Raw genomic sequence first — 22,125 nt, forward strand, 5'->3', positions numbered from 1 at the left:
GGTGTTGTCTGTCAATTTAAAATAAAAGTGTCATTGCATCAGAAACATCTTTGAACTAGAGAAAATCGATATTGTTTAATTAGAGAATGTCAGCTATTGATGAGGTAACCATTCCTTATTGTGGGAATGGTTTGAATATCTTATCGAGCTGGTTAATACCCTTGTTTTATGGTTAACAAAATCATTTGCGCTCATTATATAGATCCAACCAGCTTCAAATCTGTAATTTAATTTATACTTTTGTCAAATGTTTTACAATTGGTTAATTTTCAAATGAAATATAATAGTGCATACTTCCCTATAGTTAATAGTTGTAAGTATCATTGTTCTTGAAGCCGTGAATTGGAATGGAAATCTCACTTGCACTGTTGCACTGGGGACTGCAGTATCATAATTTTAGGTAAGATGTGTATGTTTTTCCATCATTTAATATAAATGAGATTCGTGATAAGATAAACAAGTATAGTAATATTTTAATTTCTGAAGATGTGTTTTTCTTAACCTAAGTTTTAGCAATAGTAGATCATATTTATGGTAAGGAAAAAAAACAATTTGATAGAAATTTAAATTCATTCATTATTGGCAATTTTTTTCTATAATCAATATTTTTTCCACTTTTCTTTTGGTTCAAATAAATATAGAAAAGTTTTCAATCTCCCCTTGTACCTTTTTTATTCATAACTTCTTGGAAGCTGATAGAAAATTAATAATAATTTATGGATATCTGAAATATTGATAAACACTTGAGATATGTATGGAGAGGAAAAAGAGGTTTTAATAGAGATATATGAAAATATAAGTGTGCGTATATAACATACTACAGAGGAAACATAAGTTTTAATTTACAGAAGAAAAAAACGTTGATTGCCGTGTATATATATATATATATATATATATATAATATTGACATCAGGAAAATGGATGACATTCATTAATTTTAATATTTTTTTAATGAAGCAGCGGTTTCCATTATGTTAGAAACAAAAATAATAGTTTGACACACTCAATTGGTTTGACAGTCATGTGAGATCCTTGTTTTAAAATATTGATAGGGGATAATATGGGAAAGAAAGAAGGTGACGTTTTTTGAAAAGTTTCTTTCGTTTATAATTTTGAAATCAAAGCACATTATCATCTCATCTATGTCTGATCTCTGATTTGTGTCCATTATCTAAAGTTGTGGTTGAAACAGAGAAGAGCAAAGATCTTCCGAAGCAGAGCACACATTGGTCACATCCTTTTTTGAAGAGAGAATCATCTTAAGGTGATGTAACCTAGCCATCCTACGACGTAGCAAGAAGCCCATTTGGAAGAGGCTGGATTTGAGGGTGACCAAAGTAGAAACCTGCATGTTTATCATAAAAGGGTTAGGGTGTAGGTATTTTTTTTTCTTATATATGAACGATAGATGTATAGTACAAAAAGAAGTTTTTGTTTTTTTGCGTTGTTTTTTATCATCGTGTTGATATTTCTTTTCCTTTTCGGCTGCCTTCAATTGAACATTATGAGCATAAACAATTTTAGTCCTTGATAGTGCAAAAAACTTGAAAGGACGAAGGACGAAGTCTAATGTGGTAGATATGGTAGAGTTCTTTGAAGTCATAATGTAATGTTTTTTACACTCTTCCATTGAATTCAATGGACATTTTATTTTTCTTTTATAATTGTAGTTTTAGTTTTGGCAGAGTTCTTTTACTAATTAGCATTTGAATATGGTGCTTTGTTTTATTGGTAGTGCAACACTTACATTTTGTGCACATTGAATAATTGTGTTCTTTTAAATCTTGTAGTACCCTTAATTTTTGAGCACCGTGTACCTTAAATGTTTGATTTGTGCGTGTACGTCTGTCTCAACTTGATTGTGAAGAAATTGTGTAGTACGGTTAGGGTTTTGATGTTTGGAAGACTTGGAATGTGGTGGAATTGAGTTTACTGTGAGTTATTGTATGATGGAGGGTAATTATTGAGAATATACTATTGGTTTGTGATGGATGTATGAATATTAAAATCAGAACTAGAGTAATGTGAGTCCCAAAATATTTACGATAAAATTTATTTTATTTCTCTCCAGTGATGTATAACTCAGTTATTAAGTATGTATGAATTTAAAATATGATGAATTTAAAATATGAATTTCAGCCACCATCTTTGTTTTTACTGTTGCTCGTTTGTTACTAGCTCTCCTTGATGTGATCCAAAGCAAAGGATGTAATAGATAATGAGAATACCTCACATGGAATAGATAAAAACACTTCAACAAATTCCTTTATAGATTGACTCGTTGAAATGTTTTCCTTTAGAAAAATGTTCTTTTAACAACATTTTTTGACAATTTTTTTACAGTCATATATATGGTAGCTTGTGATTGATCTGTTTAAAATATACGGATCAATAAAATAGTGACACATAATCTATTATCAAAAAGTTATTAACATATCAGAGTCGAAACCAAGCTTTACTCATATAACACCGTGAGCTTATGTTCATGGTCATATGCTGGAATTAGTTTGACACCAAAAACAACTTTGTTCACTAATTTCTACTTCCTTTTTTTGATGTGTGTTGGAGAGTTGCTCAAGCCAAAAATAGAATCATGAAATCTCAATCATAAATCTACAAATTCTTGATAGCTAGAGTGACTTTGCTCTCTTGAATGCTTCCCTTCTTAGTGCAAAATTTTATTATGTTTTCTTTCCTTGTAAAACAAAGTCCTATATATATAAATTCAATGTTATGTAGTTCCAAAACAAAAGTCTCATTTTCAGTAGATCCGACAATATGACAAGTAAATTGATGGCATCATAAATTGTGTCATAATTAATGCGACCCTAGTCATTCATTTTTGCAAAATTCTGAAACAAAACACCCATCACTATTAAAATTTAGTTCCAATACTTCATAAAATCTACACTGGTTTATCATTTTTTTCTCATGCAATTTCAGTTTCTTAATTTTTTATTATTTTGTAATTTTAGATTGTGAATTTATTTATGCAATATTGATTCTTTAAGGTTTGATTGTTGGTAACTTTACTCAATTTTTTTAAGTTGAATTATCTTAACGGAGAAATTAAAATCATATGAAAATAATTTAGGAAACAAAATTGTGAATTTTACAAAATATAAGGATTAAGGTTGTAACTAAGCATAAATTTTAAAATCATTTTTCAATCATTATAGGGCATAGCTTATGAAGTGATTATATTAACATTTTAAAATTTTAAAATTGTGTACATTTTATAATATTGTATAGAACTAACACGCTCTAAAAAACTATTTTAATGATAAGGTTAATAAAATTAATGTTTAACTTGATTTTTCGAATTTTATCATTAATATATGTTATTATTTAAAATATAATCCCATTAATTTCATCCAACAAAAGTCGATAACAAATATCAAATTGTTTCCCGAAAAACATCAACTTATAAATTTATTTATTTATTTAAATATATTTTTTGTTTTTCAAATTGAAGGCAATAGCTATTTTGAGTACTATTTTTTTTAAGTTTTTTAGTTTTGTGAAATAGTTTTTATTATTTTTGCAATTAGATGATGTTTAGATTTGCCAAATTAGTCCATCTAATATGAATTAGTCTAACTCAAAAAAAACTCACAGGTTCAAAAAAAATTCTTTATTAAAAAAACTGACTAAATATCCATAAAATCCTTAGGTTAGCACTAGTTCATAGAATTCCTTTAACATGTTAACTATTTTATTTTTAATAATATTTAAAAGTTTTCTAATTAAGTTAATACATTGATTTAATTAATATTGTAACTTAATTATATCTACTAATCTTGCAAATTAAATTATACAATTGTATTAATATCTAATTTCTTATTTTTCTAGTTTTATAAGATTGTGTATAATTGTATTCAATTTTCATATATGAAAATGTTTATGTTATATTAGCATTGTTTTATAAAAACAATAACTTATTTGATTTTTTGATGGATGATTCTTTTGAGAAAAAAATCATTTCTTTAAGGATTAAATATGTTTTTGGTCCCTTAACTTTCAGTAAAAATTAGAATTGGTTATTCTTCAAATTTTGATCTAATTTAGTCTCCCAAATTGTGGAATGCATTGATTTAGTCTTTTTAACCAAATTGTATTAAGTTCATTTGAGATTTCAAACGCGTTTCTCAACTAATATTGAAGCAAAAATGTATCAAAGACATAAACAACTCAAAATTATTATGAAACACGTTTGAAACATCAAATAAACTTAACCAAATTTGATTAAAAAGACTAAATTCAGACATTCTTAAAACTTGGAGGATTAAATGGGTTAAAGTTTTGAAGAGTGACTAATTTCAATTTTGACTAAAAGTTAAAAGACCAAAAACATATTTAATTTTTAAAAAAAATATGAAACACACTTATTATATTTTAGATGTTAAAAATAAAATTAAGTTAAAAGATTATTTATATATAATCTTTTTAAAATATTTTATTAAAATACATTCACAAAAACTTTCATAACACGAAAAAATTAAAAGAAAATGTGCTTTTAGAATTATATTTAAATATAAGTAATTTTTAGACTTACAAAAAAAAATTAAACAATTTTTTTTCAAAATTATCATATTTTAAACTTAAACAAACTCAACATATATTATATTTTCAACTTTTCAAAATAATAAAATTACGTATCTAAAATTTGATTATAATTAAAAAAATATTATGAATAACTTTTTATATATAATCAATATTTATGTATTTATATTTAAAAAAAATAATATAAATAAAATATCATCCGAAACTTAAAAAATTTTAAAAAGAGAATGGAAAGCCAACGAAAATAGTAATTGAAAATACATTAAAAATAAACTAATTTAGTTTTTTTTTGGAGAACCTCATTCTAATACTGTCATAGAGACCCAAAAGACAGTAACATGGATAGTCTATTCAATATTTATCACGTGATTTAATTTATTAATAAGTCTTGTTAAAGTTTATTAAGATTTAAATATCTTTTAGTCTCCAAACTAGGGATCCAATTTATTTTTATTCTCCAATTAAAATTCCTCAACTCTTTTATTTTTATTCTTGGATTTGAATTTTTAATTAGCCTATACAAACACATGAAAATCAAACTTTTCTCACTTCATTCCCACATTTCAAAATTCCAATAACTCTAACCCTAAGCAAAATGCCACTTTGCTAATCAAAATATTCTTACACCAACCCTTTTTACTCATTAAGAAAGTGATGTGATGTCATTATCAACAAGTGTGAAGTGGAGTTATTTTAGTATATATCAAATATGTTACCACTTTTCAACAAAATAAACTAATGAAAAAGGAAGTCAAATATGAAATGAACACTACAATTTTTTCAAAGATTAAAGTCAACTATAGTAAAAGATTGTTGGTCACATTTTTGTAAAGGTGGCCAAAATAATGTTCCACTAAAATAACATTATACCCACAAATTGAAAAACTCAAAACATGTTTAAGTCGTTTTTTTTTAATTCTCTCATGGTCTTTTCATTATATTTTACTTTTTATACTTTATTAATTGTGATAGCGTTATAATGTTAGAGTACCTGAAGTGTTTTACATGGAGGGACCATATATTGGAGAACTTTTCATGTAGAAATCAAAATGAAAAAACAATGTTAAAGTACCTAAAGTGTTTTACATGGAGGGACCCAAATGAAATGCAAATGTTTTAGTATAAGATTAAACCAGAAAACAATGCACCAAAAACCCGACATTAGCATGACATTGATAAATGAAAAGTATTATTCATGAATAGGTTTATAATATAAAAGATCTTTAGGTAGCCTCTGAACTGCAACACACACATGTGATAGTTTTTTATGTAGGGACTGAAATCAAAAATAGTGTCTGAAGTATAAACCAAGTTTAAATTAAATCTTTCATACTATCTTAAAAAATCAAATAAAGAGAAAGTGAGAGAGCAAAACACAAAATCATAGTCCCAAGTAAATCTCTATTGAGTTCATTTGCATGTCAAATATTCTGTCTTGTGCTTATATGAATACATGATAAACTTCCTTTATTGTTGAAAACAACAAATAGAACAATAGTCAGCACATCATCAAAAGACTGATTGCTGCTTACTCAGTGGAAGATGCATCCTCGGCTGGAACACTTCCCCCTTCTTTGAAAAGGACAAAACATCACAATTTAGTTAGTTCATTTTTGTTAGATATATTAGATTATTAAATATCTTAAATAGATATCTTATCTTTATCTTTTATCTTCGGTTACTTTGTTATTATTTTTTATTTGTATTTTGGACTTAACTCATATTTTCTTTATTATAAATGCAATAGCCTAGATGTATTTTTTACACAAGAAAGATTAATCTCATACAGTTTTTCACTTTATTAAATAATTTTCATGATGCTGAGTGACATAAGGGAGAAGGGAATGTAAGTTTAGCCATCTTAACTCAACAAACGAAGCTATCAAAGTGCAACATACCTTCTCCTGAAGGAGCATAAGGAGATTTCCGGTAACGTGTTTGCTGCTGTGTCGGCTGAAAAGCATAAGCACCGAGTAGAAATTTGTCATGAACATTACATGAAATTGGTTCTTTTAACCTTTCAACCATTGGTAGAGAAATGGAGTGTTAAAGGACAAGGGAAGCTATGGAGCAGCACCCTTTATGCTACTATTGTTAAAAACCAGTCACTAAGGTCTTGTTTGAATAAACTTGTCTATAAGAACTTATGTGAAAAGAAAGCACAAAGCTAAAATATATTGAGCATTCAATAAGCTATGATCAACTTAAACTTTTTGAAGAAACTAAACAAAAAGGGTTTCAAATTGATTTTAACTTATATTAGAAGTTCAATTCATTTTACCTTCATATTTTCTCCTATACATTAAAGTTTTTTTTAACAACACCTAAGAATATTATCCACTTGATTTTTTGATTTTAAACTTGTAATGCATTTATTTTAACAGTAATGCGAAACAGATAACGTTATCAAAGCTTTTATTATATAGCAAGTGCAAGTCCAAATTTCAGAGTCATAACTAAGAGAAAGAGTCAAAATTTAATCGTCTAAATACATTTCTGTATTATTCTGCATCAATTTATACTAAATCTACCATCATTCTTACCAACCAATTTGCTAACAGGTATTTGAATAATTTTGCTGCACAATCATATCACCGCAAATCACAAGTTATAAATAAGTTTGTTCCATCGCTAATATAACATTATCTGTGATTTGAACTTCTTTGGAGACAATTGATTATTTTCTCTCTCTGTACAGTCTAAATGATATAGAACAATTTCATGAAACAGAATAAGAACATCAAGCAGCAAGCATTCACACATCAGAAGAACAACTACTATCAAGCCATAGAAAGCAGTATCACTATATCCAAATCAGGCATCGGAAAATTGATTAAGTACCTGTAACTTAGGCCGAAGAGCCTCAAGTGGTCCCTTAGGCTTCTCACCGCCTTGCTGTTTCACTCAAAGGCACAGAAGAGCATCAGCAAAGTGAACAAGAATAAAATCCAATATATGCAATTACTATATAGCTGTATTTTCCAGAAATACCTTTCCAAGTGCCCAGTCTGCAGAATCAAAGTAAGCACGCTCATGGTCCTAGCATAAAATTGAGTTTAGATGAACAATCAAATGAGCATTGATCAGTGGATACTCATGGGCATGAGCATCTTGATTTCAGAATGTAAGTGACAAACAAAGTTTACATAAAGAAACATCCACATGCACACACCTTAGATATGAGTGGTGGCTTTTTGGGTAGCATTCCTCCATATTTTTTCTTTACAGCTTCTTCCTACAAGGTTCATAAATTGTAAGTCACAATAATAAATCCTTACAAACTTACCATTGTGTCACAAGCTTCATCCTCTCAGTAAAGAGATTACTAATCTGAAGTCAAAATTTTAATTTAAGAATACTAAAACGCAAAATCTGAATACTACCTGCTTCTGAGATGATGGCATGGTGTTAGCTGACTCATTAGATGCATCCACGTCCATCTGTCCGAGATCTTTGTTATCCTCTATGTTAGACATGAGGTCCTTTTGAGTGTAAAACTGCAATTACAACACAGGCCATGTTAACAGAAAAGCTGTCTACTGCAACCACTTTACAATTAAGCACCGCTTAAAAGGAACATTATCTGGTCTTCCGACATGTCAAACTATTATAGGCACAGAAGCCGCAGATCATTATCTCGGTACAAGGTAGCAAAATCCATTTGCAAGCTTGCTATCAAACATCACCCAACCCATCAAAATGAAGCAGGTCACAAGCTTTTTGAGCAAAGGAACACATATCTGAGCATTAAATAAACTGCTAGAAAAAGCTTTTTCTGATACTTTTATCAGAAGACCAATAGCTCTTAAATAGAATACATTTTGGGATGCAAACCCACATACTAAGAATACATAAGGTCTAATAAATGAAATTCATAAAATACTACATGCACACTTAATTCCTAAGGGTCAATGATTCTCACACAGGAAATACAAAATCAGACAACTATCCCTAACATAATAACTACCCTATTTACAACTTTTTACTCTCTATTCAGGTCTAGTCTCAGAGATTCCAGCATAAACATTGGTTTTAGAAGTTCTGCAACTCTTCAACCCACCATAAATTCTAAAGTCTGCATCTCCCCTAAACAGTATCAGAGTCTAAATCATTGATGGGTATTCAGCAAAAGTGAAAAAGATTAAATATTTAAAAAGAAAACACAAAAATTGATAATGGGCTGGAACAAACAAATGGAGCAGCTATGAAGTGCAAAAGGGGCAGAATATCAGTATTATTTTGAAGATCAAGTTGCAGGAAATGGAAAGAACAAGATCGAAGAAGTCGCTCACCAGAGCGCAGGGGCCACAACAACCGTATTCAGCGGAGCACCGAACGGTGTCTCTCTAACTCTCTCTCTGTCTCTCTCTGTCTCTCTCTCTAACTCTCTCTCTCTTCCCTCTCTATGTCTGTTGTCTCAGTCTGAGATTCAATGCTCTCTTTTACATTCAATTATTTTTTGTCTTCTTTTATTTGCTTCATTTCATCTTATATTTTTGTAGTGTTGTTCTTATTGTTATTTAGTTACGCATACAATTTTGTCAAATCAGTGATCGTGTTCTGTGTTTTGAGATTAAAGAATAATTTTAATTAAGTTGATTACGCAACATGCACTGCACGCAGTTTGGTTTATACGCTCCATTAGAAGAAAAATAAAGAAAAGAGAGATAAATAAAGAACGGTGAAACAGAATGAAATATGCGTTTGATGATTTGAGAAAGTCACAACAACAAAAAGAAGTCATTTTCAGTAACAAATAAATAAAACTAAATAATGTATAATCATAAAATTATCCATATTTATAATACAAAGAGATATGAGTAATGAATATTTTTTAAAGGAAAAAAATCTCGAACTCTTAAACTAACTATCTCTCTAGAAGGAAAAAAGAAAAATACTTTCAAGTTTCATTCACATATAAACTTACTATTGTAAGAGGAGATACGAGAGAAAAAATATGTGATTCTATTAGATTGAATTATATTGCATACATATTCTCTTTGCAAGAATTATCGTCTAAGAACTTGTAATCAATCTTTTTATTGTAAATTCTGAAGAGAATTCAAACACTTAACATTTAACTTGGTAGAGTTAAATGGTAGCTAGACGATTTTGTCTGGTGGAAACCAAGAATGGGTAAAACTAAGTGACGTTTAACTTGGTGGAGTTAAACGATAGCTAGACGGGTTTGTCTGGTGAAACTAGGAGTGAGTTAAACTCAACTAGACAGTGCATCAGGAAGATATCGAGAGTGTCTAGGGATATCATGAATGGTGAATAATACTCTACAACTAGAAGTGGGTGAAACTCAGTCAATTCAGAGTAATGAGGGTTACTGAGTTGACTACGACAATTAGGAGAGGGTTAAACTCAACTAGACAATGTATAAGAAAGATACCGGAAGTGTCTAGGGATACTAGGAGCGATGAAAAATATTGCACAACAACCAAGAGTGCGTGAAACTCAGTCAGAATCATAGTAACAAGGGTTATTGAGTTGAGTGGGTTAAACTCAACTAGGCAATGTATCAGGAAGATACCAAAAGTGTCTAGGGATACTAGGAGTGGTGAAGAATACTACACAACCAAGAGTGGGTGAAACTCAGTTAGAGTCACACTAGAGGGGGTTACTGAGTTGACTAAGAGAACCAGAAGTGGGACGAACTCAACTAGATAGTGTAGTTGGAAGATATCTGGAGTGTCTACAGATACTAGGAGTGATGAATAATACTACAAAGTCAGGAGTGGGTGATACTCGACACTAGTTACAGTAACAGGGATACTAGGTTTGACTAGCATAAACAAGAGTGGTAAAAATACTCACATGTACCTCGTTGAAAATCTAATGGAACCCTATAAGAGGAGAATTGGATGTAACTCAATTGAGTGAACCACTATAAAATATTTATGTGTCATATCTTAACTTTACAAACATTCTATTTTCAAGGCAAAACAAATAATTAACATGCATGCTTAACAACAAAACTTCTTCCTCTAAGAGTTACTTCTCCATAACGCTATGGAGATTAGCTAAACACTATGTATAATGTTTATGGTTAAAAATTCAGACACTAATCGTTTTCCAAAAAGATAATATGTTTTAGTCTTCATTTATAAAATTCAAGATCCTATTGATAATTCATTATCAATTATATCTTTTTAAATCTTTTAATTTTTTTACTTGTGTATATTTTTTTATTGCTTGCCATTATCAATTATATCTTTATAAATCTTTTAATCTTTTTACTTCTTTATATTTTTTTATTGCTTGTGGTTGGAAAAGAAAGATACAAAGTGTAAAACTATACCACTACTTTATTATATTTAAAAAGAAGTAATGTATTTTTTAATTTATAGAAAACAAATCTACATAGGAAATAAGATTCTATGAAGCGTTTTTTTTTATTGTTTTTTAGTAAGAAGTGTTATATTTAATGTTTTTACATTAGAAACAAATAAATTTACCGTAACGAAAACTTAAGGGAGAAAGTAGGTAAATATTCTTGTAAAATGTGATAATTAAGATACCAAAAAAAATGGTTTGGAGATAATATGGTAATGGAATATTGTATAATATGTTTGTTTAGACGAGTTTCTCTAGTTGAAATTCTCTTGGTCGATTTTCTTCGGTCAACCTCCTCAGGTCGATATCTTAACCAACTTGTTCCAATTGAGCTTTTAGACTGACCTGTTTTAGATAAGTTTCAAGACCAACCTCTTCAACACTAAGTTTCCCAAGGTCAAACCCCTTCAGGTGAGTTCCAAGGTCGATCTCCTCCATGCTGAACTTTTCAACACTAACTCTACCAAGACCAAGCTCCTTTAGACTGAACTCTTCAACACTTGTTGTCCAATGCCAAGTCCCTCCCAGACAGAGCTCCTTTGGCCGCCACTATGGATTGATAGTTACTGAACAATCAACTAATCACAACATTTTTAGACTGAACAACATGACCAACTGATTACAGCATGATCAGATTAACAATGATAATAACGAATTAACCTGTTAATGCAAATTAAAATATGATTGAGTTTAGGTCGAAAAGAGGTAAAGATTCATCAGAACTCATTCATGTAAAGATCTCAAATATAACTTTAATATAACATGATTGCTAATCAAATAAACATATACTGGCTTTAATACTGAGTACCTTCTATTGGATGACGCTGAAAAGACATTAAAAGTCAAGCAATTAACTATCCTGAATCAACCCAGTTTACTATACAAACGACCTAGAATCTGTCCAGTTTACTACATAGTCTATCTACTATGTGACAATCACAAGATCGACTAAGTATCCCAACATATTTTTTAATAATTAACGTGATTTCATAGTTAACATTTAAATATGAAGCTATTTCAGAATACTGAACTAATTGTTTCATAAGTCAGACTCAAAAATTTTCATTTATGTATTTGGCGTTAATTTAAAATACCTCTTGTATTTTCTAATTTTGAAATAAATATTCATTCTTCTCTGTTCTATTTATTAAATGATACTCTTTTCTTCATTTGTCTTTAGGTAATCTTCTTTATATTTTTCTAATAAAATTATTCTCACTTTTCTTATATATTTAAAAATATTATATTAACTAAAATTTAAATGAAAATTTCAAATTTTAAAATAAAAGTAAAGAAAGTTATATAAAAAAAGTTTTAAAATAAAGTAAGAAAATTGAATATCATTTATTAAAAATGTGCGATGAACGAATGTTTATTTAAAAATATAAAAACTGAATACTAATTCATTAAATATATAAGAAAAGTGCATATTATTTAGGCTTAATACAATTGTTGGTCTCAATATTTGTTAACTTTATTTTAAATGGTCTTCGTTTTTTTAGAATGTTCAATATATTCCCTTATATCCTAATTTATGTTCAATTTAGTCATTTTTGTAAACGACGTTTAAATCGTTAACGACACAGTGTCAAAGTCAGCAATCTGACGTGCTGCCTCTCATCATCTTTATCCTGACCACTTCATCATCTTTCATCTTCAACCTCAGGCATAACACTTGCATTTATGATTTTAATTTTTCAATGGGGGACATTTTATCAGAGAACAAGGGTTAAGACTTTGTTCTTTTAGAATCTAGGAACCCGTCCTCAGGGTCACTTAAGAGAGATTATTCCCCAATCTCTTCTTTTATCCATTTGCCATAAGCAAAACCCATAAGCTTCAAGCTTCTTTCCCTTCCTTTCTTGCGGATGAACTGGTATTGGGCGTCTTTTTTCTCTCGTGCAAAGTTCTCGCCTAGGGAGAGTTTTCTTCTGCTTTTCTTTCTTCTTATTCAAGTTCGCGTGGAGGCAAGGGAACCATTCTTCTCTTCTATGCTTCAGGCTCGCGCATCAACCCTATTTGTAGAGGGTTCTCCTTCGCATAGAGGAATTTTGGTTTTTTGTTGGGGTTTTACTGATCTTGTTTGCAAAATTGGAAATGGGGATTTAGGGTTTTTCGGTTGGGAGAGTTTATGTTTTTAATCATTCAGTGTTTGCGATTGAGGTTGATGACTACGTTTTGGGTTGTCTTTAGGATTGAGAGTTATGTTCTTTATATGTGAATTGGTTTTTCTTTTGTTGCGCGAGTGGTGGCAAGGGAGGCGTAGATGGAGGTGGCTATGGATATCACGGTGGCCGTCAATTCGATGAAAACCCTAATATTAAGAGGGAGTCATTAAATATCATAAAATAAGTTTCAAAAAACATAAATTCACCTCATTATGCCTTATAGTGTTCACATCAGCCAATAAATGGCATGTCAATGACTGATTGTTCAGCTAGACATTTAGTCGTTAGACATTTAGCAGTTAAGAATTAAACGTCCTTTGTTAAAAGTACTAAATTGAACATAAATTACGATACAAAGGACTATATTGAACATCTAACAAAATAAGGACCATTTCGTATTAAGCCTATCATTTATTAAAATAATGAAAGTGTAAATGTTTATTTAAAAATATAAGAGATGTAAACGTTGGTTCATTAAAAATTGAAGTGAAATAGTCGTCTATTTTAAAAGTAAAAGAACAAGGCTTTTAACTAATTCTTGTAATTAATTTAGTTTAATAATAACTATATAAAATAATTAAAAGCTAAGTGAAAAAAATAAAATTAATTAGCAAAAAAACTATCCGAAACTTAAAAAAAAATATATACAATTTTTTTTCTTGTAAATCAATAATTAAAAAAATGAAACGAGTGGCTTATACGTGATATATTTAATTTGACATATGATAAATTTGGATAATGTTATATGTAGAAATGTTAAAGAATTGGTACCCCCAAACAGATCCAATGCATCTTCAAACCGACTCAAGGAGGATTCTAGTTCTCATTCAATCACTTTAACCATTTCTATTATATTTTTAACTCACCTTCATCAATTTGGATTAACCTAATCAACTTGATCATATAAATTAAATTACTTTAAAGTTTAAGACCGATTAATTTAACTCAACCAATCTCCTAGAATAGTAGAAATCCTTAAAATAAATTTTATATTTCAGAATAGAAGGTTTTTTATCATTATTATAGACACAACTTGTAAATAAAGTCAAATCAGTGTATTTCACAGCTTCAATTTCTTCATAAGAAAAAATGAGCAAATAAGCATTGTTGAAAATATAGCACTGATGTATAATATCACATTAATCACACCCTCTTTCTTGAAAAAATAGCACTGAAACTTGTAAATTTGAATTTTTATTTTGTGAATTAGAAAACAATTGAAGTTGGAGTGTATAAAGAATGCGAGGGTCCCACGCCATGTGAGTTCTATTATTCAGTCAACTGATACGGATAAAATTTAGTTAGATAAATTAGTCTCCAATTATTTAAAACATTTTAAGTAGATCTCTGGAAGGAAAAAAAATAATAATTACACTTTTATTAGCAGCTATTTTAATTGAATATAAATAATAATTTGCTGTTTTAATTTACAGAACCATTTAAAATAACAGGTAATTTAATGTGTTTTTGTTAAAAAATAAACTTTAAATTTAACTCAATCTCACAAAACTAATTTATAAAATAAGATTTTCAACCACTTATATATTTTAAATTGATGTTGTTTCTAAATGATGTGAGAATTCCAACCATTCTAAATAGAAATGAACTGGAAATTTGAATAAAAGTGTCATACTAAATCTTATATGATCCATATGCTATGAATGTGTAATATAATGAAAAAACGAAAAAGAAAAACAACATTAACTTGTGTAACATCAAATTGCAGAAAGGAGGGTGAAAATGTTAAAAATGAAGTTATGGATGGTGATGATAAAGGCATTTAGGAAATGAGAAATTTTTATTAGGTGTATGTACAAAGGAGCAAAAGTGAGTGTAGTAGTCCTTGGTAAGGTAAGGTAACCCTGAAAGAGAGCACCTTCAGATGTAAAACAAGATGAAGGGTATAGAAACCAAGGAACTTTTGCACTTGTAATACCGTACTTGGTTATAATAATTCAACCACACCCTCTTTCTCTCTCATTCACAAGGTACCTCCTTTTTGCAGTGTTGCTTTCATCTCAGAAATGCATCATCCCTTTTCTAGAATCCCTTCAGCACGACGTTCTTCGCCATTGCTTCTTCCCTTTCTTTTGATGAAGTTTGAATGGACTCCAACTCTTCCTGCGTTTGGAAGTCTCACAAAAGAGACCGGATGCCAGGGCCTGCTCAAGCCACATGTCAAAGGCCTCTTCATCTTCATCCATCATTTCAGCGTCTAAATCCCAAGGGAACCTACTTGAGTTGCATCGCTGGTTCTTCTCCAAACCAACCATGTTTACATGAAAACTGGGTCTATGGGTATTTGGCCTGCAAGCCATTCCCTGCAACACACACAAATGGACCAAACATCATCACCAATAACCTTTTAATCAAGTAAATTATAAAAAATAATGCTGTCTTTAATGTTATATTACGTACTCACCTGGCATATAGCCCATTCTGACACATCAAAAATTTTGCTTTCAGCACAAACAAAAGCACGTGGAATCTCCACCTATCAAGACAATATTAATTTAACAATGTAACATTAATTTTAACATAATTATTTGCCATGACTAATCTACCTTTTGAGGCCTGTCAAAAACCAAAGACCCTTTATATTCAACCCATCCATCTCCATCCTTTGCTTGATGAAACTGGCAGCAGTCCTGTTTCCACAGACATAGTAAGAATTCAATAGAGAGAAATAGAAAAACATGTAATTATAATTATAAATAAGGGAAAAAATCAGACCTGACACCATCTTGCTTTGGCCTTACTCCTGTTGGTACATACCCAAATATGTGAATTCCCACACTTGGTGCACTGTATTCGTCTGGACTCTTCAGAACGATAATCAGCGTTATCCTAAGGAGCACATCACATGTATCATCAATATTTTTATAATAAAGATCATCAATCATCCAAATAGTTGAGCAAACTGGTCCACACGTAACAATATTCTGATGTCCTTTGGAAATCATGTTATGTTGTCAGATAAATCCTCTTACTGCATTATCATTTATCGTATTTAATGTCTCCATCTTTACTATTTTTTATCACAAAATTCGTTACAGTCCTTAGTGAACTCTAACATTTGAAAAAATGACAGCAAAATTTTCAACTTTAAAAAGAATAGTGATTAACAGAAGCCACTGTCATTATGGTAGGGTCAAAATTTGAACTGTAAGAGATATGAAAAACCAAATGTTTTCAAAATCAGGTCAGTTATTGAGCTGGTGAAGAAACTGATTTGAAATTCAAACGTTAAAAATCATATTAAGTATTTTCACTGACCCACTGTGAACAAGTTTTTAAGGCCGATTCTGGGGTTTATTTAAACCAGAGAATAGACCATATCATCAGTTCTCTGGTCAAAACAACCAGTCCCGTTATCAAAACAACGCAAACCATTAATTTCACTCTATTAGGTAGTAAATGTGAGAAGGTGGATACTCTTGTTCAACACAAACTCTTGAGTTAAAAAATGCTTTTATAAAATGTAGGTAGTGTACATATATATACACACACAACCTGAGAAGATATGTAATTCACTTACAAGAATATCATATCATCGTATTTACCTGATGTGAACTACTATGAGATCTCTGGCAGACACTCTTAGCCATGGTTTCTTCTTTTCTTAATTTCTCATCATAATCTCGCTTCTTCACGGAGTCAGAGAGAACCTGAAGTTTCATATAACTAGTTAATGGAGGAAACAAAGCAGGTGGTATACGCATTGTGTATCAAATAAACATTAAATGTTTATCTATAAACTATAAGAAAGCCCTGCAGCTTATACTTCAAACTTTACCTCATATGCACATTGAAGCTTCTTAAATGACTCGCTTGCCAAAGAACTGCCCATATTTTTATCAGGATGCACAAGCATAGCCTGCACATAATTAATAAAAAATGGGAATATACAATATAAAACATCAGATCAGCAAATAAGAGAGTCTTTCTAACGTTTCATTTACTAGTGACATTTTAACTAATAGTTACAAATTTTGTTTCTGATTTCAAGATTTTGAGAAGTAAATGCTGAAAACAGAACAAAATGAAGACATGGTGACATCTTTTGTAATTAATAAATGAAAACAGAAAACAAACCAAACACTTTTTAAGTATGCTAGTAAACACAATATAATTTAATTCCCAAGGTGATTCCTCATACATTGTAATATTGCTTGAACACAGTGGCCTAAATAAATATTTTGATAACAATTAAGAAAAAAGAAGATAGGCAAAGCAAAATTAAACTAAAAATACCTTTTTCCTGTATTCCTTTTTCAAAACTGCTGCATCAATTTTCTTGTGGCGGCTAAATCCAAGGGCATCATAATGATTCAGACTCTTCAATATCCTTTTCATTTCATCAGTTGAGCTTGTTGTTTCTTGTTCTCTCACAATTTTGTTAACAGAAAGTTCTTTCTTGTTATCAACAACTGCTGTGGAAACAGCAGGTTTACTGGATGATTTACATGAATGCAAATTCTCAGATTCTTCGGTAGGAATAGGATATTCAAACTCTTTAGAGAAGTCATCTTCCACAACTGTTTCTGATTGCTTATGCTCTTCAGAATGTGAGCTTTCACTCACATTATCAAACCATTGGAGCAGAAAATTCAAAATGTCATTGGAGAGGAATGCAAGGTTTAGAGCAAGAAAAACACCCAGCCATCCAACTCGTACTTGAACACAGTATATAGCATATATAGTTCCAACTAATACCACCAAACGTGCATGATTTAGGGAGAATAAATAACCTGCAAGTGGATAATTGAAACAAAATTTGAGGATTACAAAGGTAAAATATTCAACATTAATAGAAGTCCAGCATTTCCCTTAAAAGATTGCCAACAGAAGTGAGTTTCATGTCAATAATAGCCAACGACACAGTACAGACTCAAGCAGATGGTAAAAATAAGGCCACACCTTTTTAATAGCGGGAAATTAGTCATATGACCAAAGAAAATGGGACAATTGATAGGGATCATAAACACAACTAAAAGATATTTCCTTAACTATGAAGAGATTAATAACAATGTATACATTACAAAAGAGGTGTTTTAGTCTAATTATGGTCCTTAGTAGAATATAAAGTGTAATGCAAAAAGCAAGAAGAATACCGTACCTCCTACTATGAGTAACGTTCCAGTTATCCAGAAGTTAGCATACATCCACAAAATAAGGATGGCAAAAAGGCCGACAATAAAAAGTCCAGGAGTATACCCTAAGTATTGGATAGCAACTCCAGCAACACCCTGAAGCATCAAATTGAACTTTGAGAAGCAATGTATAAATTATTTGCTACTAAATTGAAATGAGCAACCAATACAGAACAACTATAACTCCAAATTTAAGGTGGCAAACCAATGTCAAAATGCTAACAGAAGCAAGAGACTGAACAATGCAATTTACATACTTGCTATTAAAAGGCACCTTTTTGTATAAATAAATGTGTCTAACTGAATTCAAATAAAGGTAAACAGAGATAGTAATTTTGAAATAGGATGTTAGATGGACACAATGATTGATTGTCATGCTTAGCTCCTAGTGCCAGGAAAATGTTTAACCCCCGTTCAGCCATAATACTGTTTCTATTTCTGTCATTATATGCAGGTCCTACAAAAGACTCAATATTAGAAAAAACCAATGCCATCAATGCATTTCCCTACAGAAAAAATTAAAATCAATACAACCGAATAATCTGTATTAGTTGACACTAACATCTAGACAACCACCTGTAGTTCACTTTTGGATATTGTTTTAATAAAAATAACACCGTTCCCTGAAGCTTGAAACCTAATTCTATCATAAAATTCTTATAGAGCATTGCAAAATTTTAAGAATGATTGTTAAAATACAATAGCGAGTTCCTTGTACCATGCTACATTATAGAATATGACCAATAAGGCAATTGTAAATAGCGAATCATACCACTAAAGGATAAGTTAACTTAAAACTGCTATCGAACAAAAGTGGGTATAACAATTACACAAAAAAACAGCTAAAGGAGAAATAAGGACAAATTACATTTACACCCCCTAAGGTTTAGCAACATTCGCTTCATATTCTAGCCTCGTTTTACCCTACACAAGCCCCCTAAGTTTATAAAACAATGCAACTCCATATATGCTTCCTGCTATTACAGAATCTCCCTTAACTTGCGGTTAGACAAATGAAGGAAGATCAAAGTTCTGCTAAAAATGAAAGGGGTATCCAGTGTAATTTCGTTAAACCTCAAGAGATGCTAGTGTAATTTGTCCCCAAGAATATATACCTAGACAACAGACTTTGACACGCAGATCAGAAACCCATAACCAAAAGAATGAAGATTTAGACGAGTTGAAACAAAGACATACCATACTAACAAGCACGTATACCAAGCAATACATCGAAGTCAGACTAAGAAAGCAGCTCCACATTATAAGCAGAAGCATAACTGGACCAAACTTAATGAACGACTGAAAGCCCCTCAGAGCAGAGTCCTTCCAGAAAATCAATGACCACCTAAGTAAGCTCCCAAATCGGGAGCAACCCCGGCACACCATAGGCCAATGCCGTTCAAAGAACATAGCAATCCTGTCCCGGCAACAACTCACCACGGTTCGAGCACGCCAGCCGGCGACCTTGTGCGACCGAAACCATTGCCAACACTGCTTGAACAACCCTATATCCTCCATCACCAAGGCCTCTCAAATTCCCCAGAATCTTGGTGAAACCTTACTCCTACGACTACAACAGGCACCTCATCTCATCATTTCAAACAGAATAGCAAATTGCTGATACTATTGATTCCCGTCACCATCGATCCAATGCCTCATATATCCAAACCCTTTTTAACCTAGATCATCAATGCCATCCATAAACAAACAACCACCTTGATCTACAAAATTCAAATAAATTAATTAAATAAGGCCTGCTACTCCAACTCCCTACATAAATCCACCAAATTCACGGGTTTCACAAGATCAATGGCTCCTCGTCCAAAAAGGTAAAGAAGAACAAACACAAACCCCCCCACCCCCCTATCGATAAGATCAAAAGAGAACATTGTGTGAGTCCATGAGGGCACTAAATACAATCGCGTTCAAAAGGGGGTAAATTGCTTCCGAAATAAGCTTCCCAAAAGCAAGCACTGTTCACGGAAGCCCCACACAAACATAAAAACACACAAAGTAATACAGTCGAATAAGAAGATATAAACTCTCTCTTTTTTCACAAACACAATGCGACCCCTTTCCCTTTCCCTTTTCCACGCCCTACTTGAACTCCAGCGCTATCAACCTCGACCCTTTTCCGGGTTCGAGACCTAGCACTGCAGAATGGGGCGAAAACCGCTGAAAGGAAAGAACTTGAAAGTGACCCAGAAGCCGTGGGAGCCCTAAGAGAAAAGGGTATGAGCCACTGAAGGAGAAGATCGAAGTTGAGACTCTGGAAGACCGACAGAGAATGAGGAAAAGGTGAAGAAAGAAAGGGTTATTGGATTTTTTGCAGAAGGAGAAGATAAACTTGGCCGTTCTTTCTCTTTTCGATTTTGTTTTAATTTTTATTCCTCTCAGGGATTGCTTGTGAAAAAGAGAGAGTAAGTTTAAAAGTTTCAAAAAGTCTTGTAAAGGGTGAAGAGACGAGTGAGAGAGAGAGTTTTTTTGTTGCAGAAGAGGAGAGAGGGAGAGAGAATTTGACATTTTTTTAAATTATTAATATTATTTACTTTTATTTTTGTTCAGAAATATTAATTGGGTTTGCTTTGTGGATTAGGGTTTGAGAGGTGTGTAATAATGGTGGAGTGGGGTCCACTCTGCATTGAATGTTGTAATTCCTAATGTTGCTTCTTATTAAGTATATTTATTTCATTCTTAAAACCTTTTCCATTCAACTAATACAGGACAAGATTCTCTTAATCCATTCAGAAAAATAATTTATTCTTTTTGTACCATTCATTAGTTTTTTGCTACAGAACATTAACTGATTTAGTTAAAGGAACATTAAACTTCTCAATCATTTGTATACAAGTTTTTATATTGAAACTTATTTCTCTTGATTTTTATTTAATTAGTTAATATATTTCTAATTAAAAGTGTTCTTTTATAACAGCAGTTGCAGATAGTGTTAGCATTCTAACAATCGCTGCTACTCCATGTTGTCCCTCCTCTGGGGTTCACTGCTTCTTACATTTTCAACCAATTTGGCTATGCGAAAAAATATTTCATTTTTCAAAAATTATTTTGTTTGAATGAAATAATGAACTTTTTCTATGAAAAAATAATTTGTCTACCCTCTACATAAGAAGTACATCGCAGTGAATGTAAACATGTATGAATTAAAAAGGAATTAAGGTGAAAAGGAAAAGGTGTATGAAGTATAATTATTTTGTCAATGTAATTTCCCCTTTAAAAAAGCATTACCCTAACTTAATTATTTTGTAAATAACTTTACTTTGAGATTGGTTTAATGCTGGTCAAACCTCAAAGCCGCAAAGAATAATTCCATTCCTAAAGCCGTGATTTAAAAAAAAGGTTTAATATATATCAATTATTTTCCAAAGTTTGGATGGGATTCTTTTTTCATTTGTAAAATTTAGTTGATATGATCATTTTAATTTTTTTTAATATAAAAAATATTGAATTTTATCAGGTTTTTTTCTTTACATTTTTGACGATTTTAATTCCTAAAAAATACAGCTCCACAGTTTAAGGTCGTTATAGTTTTTCTCTAATCGCACGATTTCTAAAGGTTTTTAATAAAGTCGCTGTTATTTTCTAACGTTTTGATAAAACTGCTAGTATCCGCAAGGATTTCGTAAAATCTACCGAAACCCACATCTTACAAGGGTTTTGCAAAAGGATAATGATACTTTGACAATATTTTAACATCATTCACGGGTCATTTTGTGATTGATTCAAAATTACTTCAGAATCAATACTAATAATCACAAACATCAAGATGAACCAATCACATGATATATAGATGGTATTAAAATATTGTAAAGAAATATTGTCAAAGTATCACTATCCTTCACAGAAACTACATATACTAATCAGAAACAAGTATTTATGTGATA

General features: G+C 31.1%; 2 protein-coding genes across 2 annotated transcripts; both read right to left on the bottom strand.

Moving 5' to 3' along the window:
* Positions 1–5,947: 5,947 nt before the first annotated feature.
* Positions 5,948–9,026, bottom strand: LOC124825092 (cAMP-regulated phosphoprotein 19-related protein). The gene is made up of 7 exons (XM_047297629.2): positions 8,856–9,026; positions 7,947–8,060; positions 7,736–7,798; positions 7,555–7,602; positions 7,405–7,458; positions 6,462–6,516; positions 5,948–6,135 (listed from the first exon to the last, which is right to left on the bottom strand). Exons 2-7 carry the CDS (start codon positions 8,037–8,039, stop codon positions 6,092–6,094), a joined length of 357 nt encoding a protein of 118 aa, XP_047153585.1. The 5' UTR covers positions 8,040–8,060; positions 8,856–9,026; the 3' UTR covers positions 5,948–6,091.
* A 5,826-nt stretch (positions 9,027–14,852) lies between these two features.
* Positions 14,853–20,732, bottom strand: LOC124825093 (uncharacterized). Its single transcript, XM_047297631.2, has 9 exons — positions 19,424–20,732; positions 18,193–18,322; positions 17,328–17,824; positions 16,870–16,950; positions 16,637–16,741; positions 15,807–15,920; positions 15,638–15,721; positions 15,496–15,567; positions 14,853–15,394 (listed from the first exon to the last, which is right to left on the bottom strand). Exons 1-9 carry the CDS (start codon positions 19,742–19,744, stop codon positions 15,125–15,127), a joined length of 1,674 nt encoding a protein of 557 aa, XP_047153587.1. The 5' UTR covers positions 19,745–20,732; the 3' UTR covers positions 14,853–15,124.
* Between the last annotated feature and the right edge of the window lie 1,393 nt (positions 20,733–22,125).

Source organism: Vigna umbellata, chromosome 3 (assembly GCF_029865625.1).
Source record: "Vigna umbellata cultivar VRB3 chromosome 3, Vumbellata_1.0, whole genome shotgun sequence".
Lineage (NCBI taxonomy): Eukaryota > Viridiplantae > Streptophyta > Magnoliopsida > Fabales > Fabaceae > Vigna > Vigna umbellata.